A 4,283-nucleotide genomic window follows, 5' to 3' on the forward strand; every position below is an offset into this window, starting at 1 on the left:
AAGAAATTCCAGATGTTAAAGACTTAGCATTTGACGTTTCGGTACAATAAAATAGTAAATACTTAAATTTGATCTCCCAGAGAATACTGTAATCATGAGTTCGGCAAAAGACGACGAAGATTTTTGGTACAGTAGCGAGAAACGATCTTTCTCTTTTGACAACAATGAGGTTAGGTTAATGAAATGAAAAAATAATTCAATAACAATTTTAATTGGTATGTAAAAAAAATTTATAATGTCGGGTCACGTTTGTAGGTGGATCAGCTGTTTGGAGTATCAAAAACCGATACGGACAAGCTATGGGCGGGGATATCAAATACGCCGCAATCGGAAGGATCTTTAAAAGCTGGGAACGATTATCAGCCACTTAAGCCTATGTTATCTATTATCTCGGAAGAAACTCTTTCTTGCAGTATGTCAGTAAAGTCACATATAAGTCAAGATACAAGATGCAGTAGTTTGAATTTTTATTATTTCCATTGACTATTGATTTAATGATGAAAGCATCAAATGTATGTGCTAAACGATCATTTATCATTTGTAGTTTTAGCTATGGATAAAGTGCAAAATATTCATCTGGAAACAGCTAGTATACAACCAGATGTCACTCTTAGAAAAATTTTATTAGGTCAACCATACTCTTTGGAACAATATAAATCACTAGCTAGTAAAACTGCTTTACTGGATGCAGCAATAATAAATGGCAATGGAAATGCAATTTTAATAGTAATATGCTTATTTTCATAATTTTCATAACATTTCATATATATATACACACACATAATAAGTAAAATGTGCTTTAGATTATCCTATTTCTGACAAAAACTCTCAAAAGAACTTTAGTTCAGAGAATATTAGCCGAGAGACCAGATGCAGTAAACATCTATATAAGATATCTCTCCATAAGATTGCAACTAAATGAAATCACAGACATTTTAACGTATGTATCGGAATACGTACATTTTTCTATTCTATTCTTGTTTTTGAAGCAATTGATATTCTTTGCAGAATGCTGGGACAATCGATGGATGCTGCTGTAAGTTTTTATATAATATAAAATTTAAAACCTCTGTTAACAAACTAATACACTTTACACTGTATTTGTTATATTTTAGATGAAAACTTTGCATATTATAATAAAAGATACTAGAGATTCTGATAGACTGTTGTTCAAACTTCGAAACAGTTATAAGACACAATTCTCTACATTAACTGAATGCAAAGAGGCTTTATTCGTTCAGTCCTACATAAAGTTACTTGGTAACTATATTCTTTGTACCAAAATAATTTACTTGAAAACCATAGTGGCGTAAGACAGGAGAACAAACAATTAAATTAAATTATGATTCTTGGCTTAGCATATACCATAATTGAGTTATGAATTATATAGTATAATGAATTAAATAGAAGTTTATTCGTTACTAGAATGGCAAATGGCAGTGAAAAAAATCGTTGGAAATGAAAATATTGAACTAAATTCATCTGTTCTTGATTGTCTAAGACATGCGTGCAAAGGTCATTGGAACTTACCAGAGGGGACATTAATCACTCCTACAATTTTATCGCAACAGCATGATGTTTCCCCAAGACAATATCAAAAGGTTGCATTAGAAGTTAAAGCATTAGCCAATGAATGGGATGAGATTGACAAATTACTTTTAACGAAGGTAATATATTTTGTATTAAATATCATGTCTGTATAAAAGTTTACTAATTCTTAGTTATTAGGGATGGCTAGGAAGCAAAAAGTTACAAATTCATCTACCTATTGAAGATGTGCTGAAAGTATTACACAAAAATAATGCACCCTCTGATGTTCTTGAAAAATATCTAAAATATGTTGATAATGTAGAAAGACGGCTGGAATTGGCAAAAAATATGCACTGTTTTAGAATTGCCATCGATGTAAGTGCACAAAAATATTGAAATATTTGGAATGAGATGAACCGACACATTATTCTTGCTTTTTCTACAGATATTAGTACAACAAGCAGATCGTATAGCATTGCTGGAATACAAAACCAAATTACAACCACAATCGGAAGAATATTTTTATGCTGAAAGCGCATTACGATTGCCATCGGTCAAATGGAAAAGCTGAAGTTAATTTTATTTGCCTTGAGGTTTTCATGACTGTTAGCAGTAAAATTATTATTTAAACCAACTAAGATGCTACCAAAGTAGGATATTTGGACATGGACTTGATTTGTTTTGGAGATTCACACACTTTTGATTTGCAATGAAATATCCATATGTGCCAAATATGTAAGCGATGCAAAAGACAAACAATCACACATTCAAAATAGAGATCTGCGTGTAATTATTTTTATATAAGAATGATAAAAAAAAGGACAGAATCGTAATAACTATATTCACTATTTTGTATTTTTCACACAATTAACACTAATGATTACTAATGATTAGTCACCAAATCGACAACTGTAGTAATACTATATAAAAAAAAAGATCAAACAAAATATGATACTCGTAGATGCATTTATTCTGTCAAGAGTTTCAACCTAATTTTTGAAAGTTAAAAGTATATATAATTATTAAATGTTCTCTTTCTATCTGTATAATTATTACAAAATTATGTATATATTTATCCTATTTGTATTCATTGTATAAAGTGAAACAAAAGTCAGTACTCTACCTTTTAAAAAATATTTAAATAAGATTAAGATTGAAATTTCAGATAAGTTTCTAAATTTTGTTAACAAAATATGTACAATTTTATTTACATAATTAAATTTTTTATGTATTTCCCCCTCTGGAACAATTACACGTGTAAGTCGTAATTATATTGAAAATTTTGCTAGTCTTTTTTGCATATAGACTGAAGAGCAAAAAGAAAAATTGTAAAAATAAAAAAATTAGAAAAGTATAAACGAATTTTGTCAAAGTGTTTTTGTTAGGCAGTTTTATGCGATATTAAATAGAAAATTTTTGTTAAAATAAAAAAATATACTATGTGAATAGTAACTTTTGCCCGATCTTACATAAGAAGTGAAATACAATAATCTTAAAGGGTTGAAGAGTATTCACATGAATCTTCTATTGGTTAATCATTTACAGGGCAGACAAATGATAATATGTAACCTCTTCTTACAAGTTATATAAATTATTTAAGTAAAATATCTTTAAAAAATATATTACGATAAAACTTTATTAATATTTATTAATTTAAGAATGCCTTTTTATCGTACTTCGCTTCGCATTCGAGTCGAATAGATGGTATAGATAATGTGTACGTAACTATATACGTACATAGAAATAATCATTATTAACTTAGATTTATATTAAATATAAAACAATTTATGTGTGTTCAAAGATTTATAAATCACTATTATTATACATCAATTATTTAGGAAAGAATATTAAAATCGAACGATCGAACGTTAGTAAAATTCCTGACAGTAACGTACCTCGTGTAACTTGTCCAAGAAAAGTGGCGTGATTGGCGGTTGCGGAGTGGCTGCCGTGTAGAGATCGTACACACCTTGTGAGTCAGGGTTAAATGTTTTATCTCTGCTGTTAACGAATATCACGAATTCCTCGGTTTTGAACGTATCTCAGAGCAACGAACTTATCCGTCGCCGGCTGAAATCTCTAGAGTGTGGCGATTGTGTTCGTTTGTTAATCTCCTTTTGACAGACGGTGAAATATTTTGTTGCTATGCGGTCGATTTGTTAGAATAAACTTAATTTAGTAGACAGTAGGTAAAAATAAATAGCGTTGAAGAAAAAGCGCAGGAGAGGGCCTGCCCGTGATAATTGTGCGATTTTTCCGCGCTCTATATCGTCCATTGTCCAATCGTTAACCAAGGAACCGTTAGAAGTTATTCGTTGTGTGCGCGTTTAAACGCGCCGACTGTGGCGCGGATCTACTATACATTTGTCATTTACGTGTAAGAACCACTCCCGGTCGCTGTTCGACGGTGTTCCCACGAATAATTTGGTAAGATCAATCCAACAAGATCCATCGTATCCGTGCATTTTAACGATAGAAAACATTTAAATTGTCTAATAAAACTCTTTTATTATATTTCTTTTATCATATTTCTATATCTTCTCGTGTGAAGTTCTATAAAAATATGCGTACATTGAACATCGTGGCACGCCGGAAAAAGATCTCCGAATATGTCGACGGCCAATGTTTCGAGCCAAAAAAGTGAATGGAATGTTATTCCTTTAAAGTCTCTCTAAGTACTAAAATAGTATTTCACAGATTTTAATTATCCTTTTCCAATTAATTGATTAATTTTTATTACCATCCAATCACAT

At 30.7% G+C, this 4,283-nt stretch overlaps 1 protein-coding gene across 2 annotated transcripts; it reads left to right on the forward strand.

Annotated features, from left to right (window-relative positions):
• On the forward strand, positions 1-2,175 carry LOC143430557 (spermatogenesis-defective protein 39 homolog). 2 transcript variants are annotated; one of them, XM_076906888.1, is made up of 9 exons: positions 1-169; positions 256-454; positions 545-726; positions 804-940; positions 1,009-1,036; positions 1,116-1,260; positions 1,426-1,667; positions 1,729-1,905; positions 1,976-2,175. In XM_076906888.1, the coding sequence occupies exons 1-9, from the start codon at positions 95-97 to the stop codon at positions 2,099-2,101; spliced, it is 1,311 nt and encodes a 436-aa protein (XP_076763003.1). In that variant the 5' UTR covers positions 1-94; the 3' UTR covers positions 2,102-2,175. The 2 variants fall into 2 exon arrangements, with proteins under 2 accessions (XP_076763003.1, XP_076763004.1); XM_076906889.1 differs by having other exon boundaries at positions 256-412.
• Positions 2,176-4,283: the final 2,108 nt, after the last annotated feature.

This window comes from Xylocopa sonorina, chromosome 15, assembly GCF_050948175.1.
Source record: "Xylocopa sonorina isolate GNS202 chromosome 15, iyXylSono1_principal, whole genome shotgun sequence".
Lineage (NCBI taxonomy): Eukaryota > Metazoa > Arthropoda > Insecta > Hymenoptera > Apidae > Xylocopa > Xylocopa sonorina.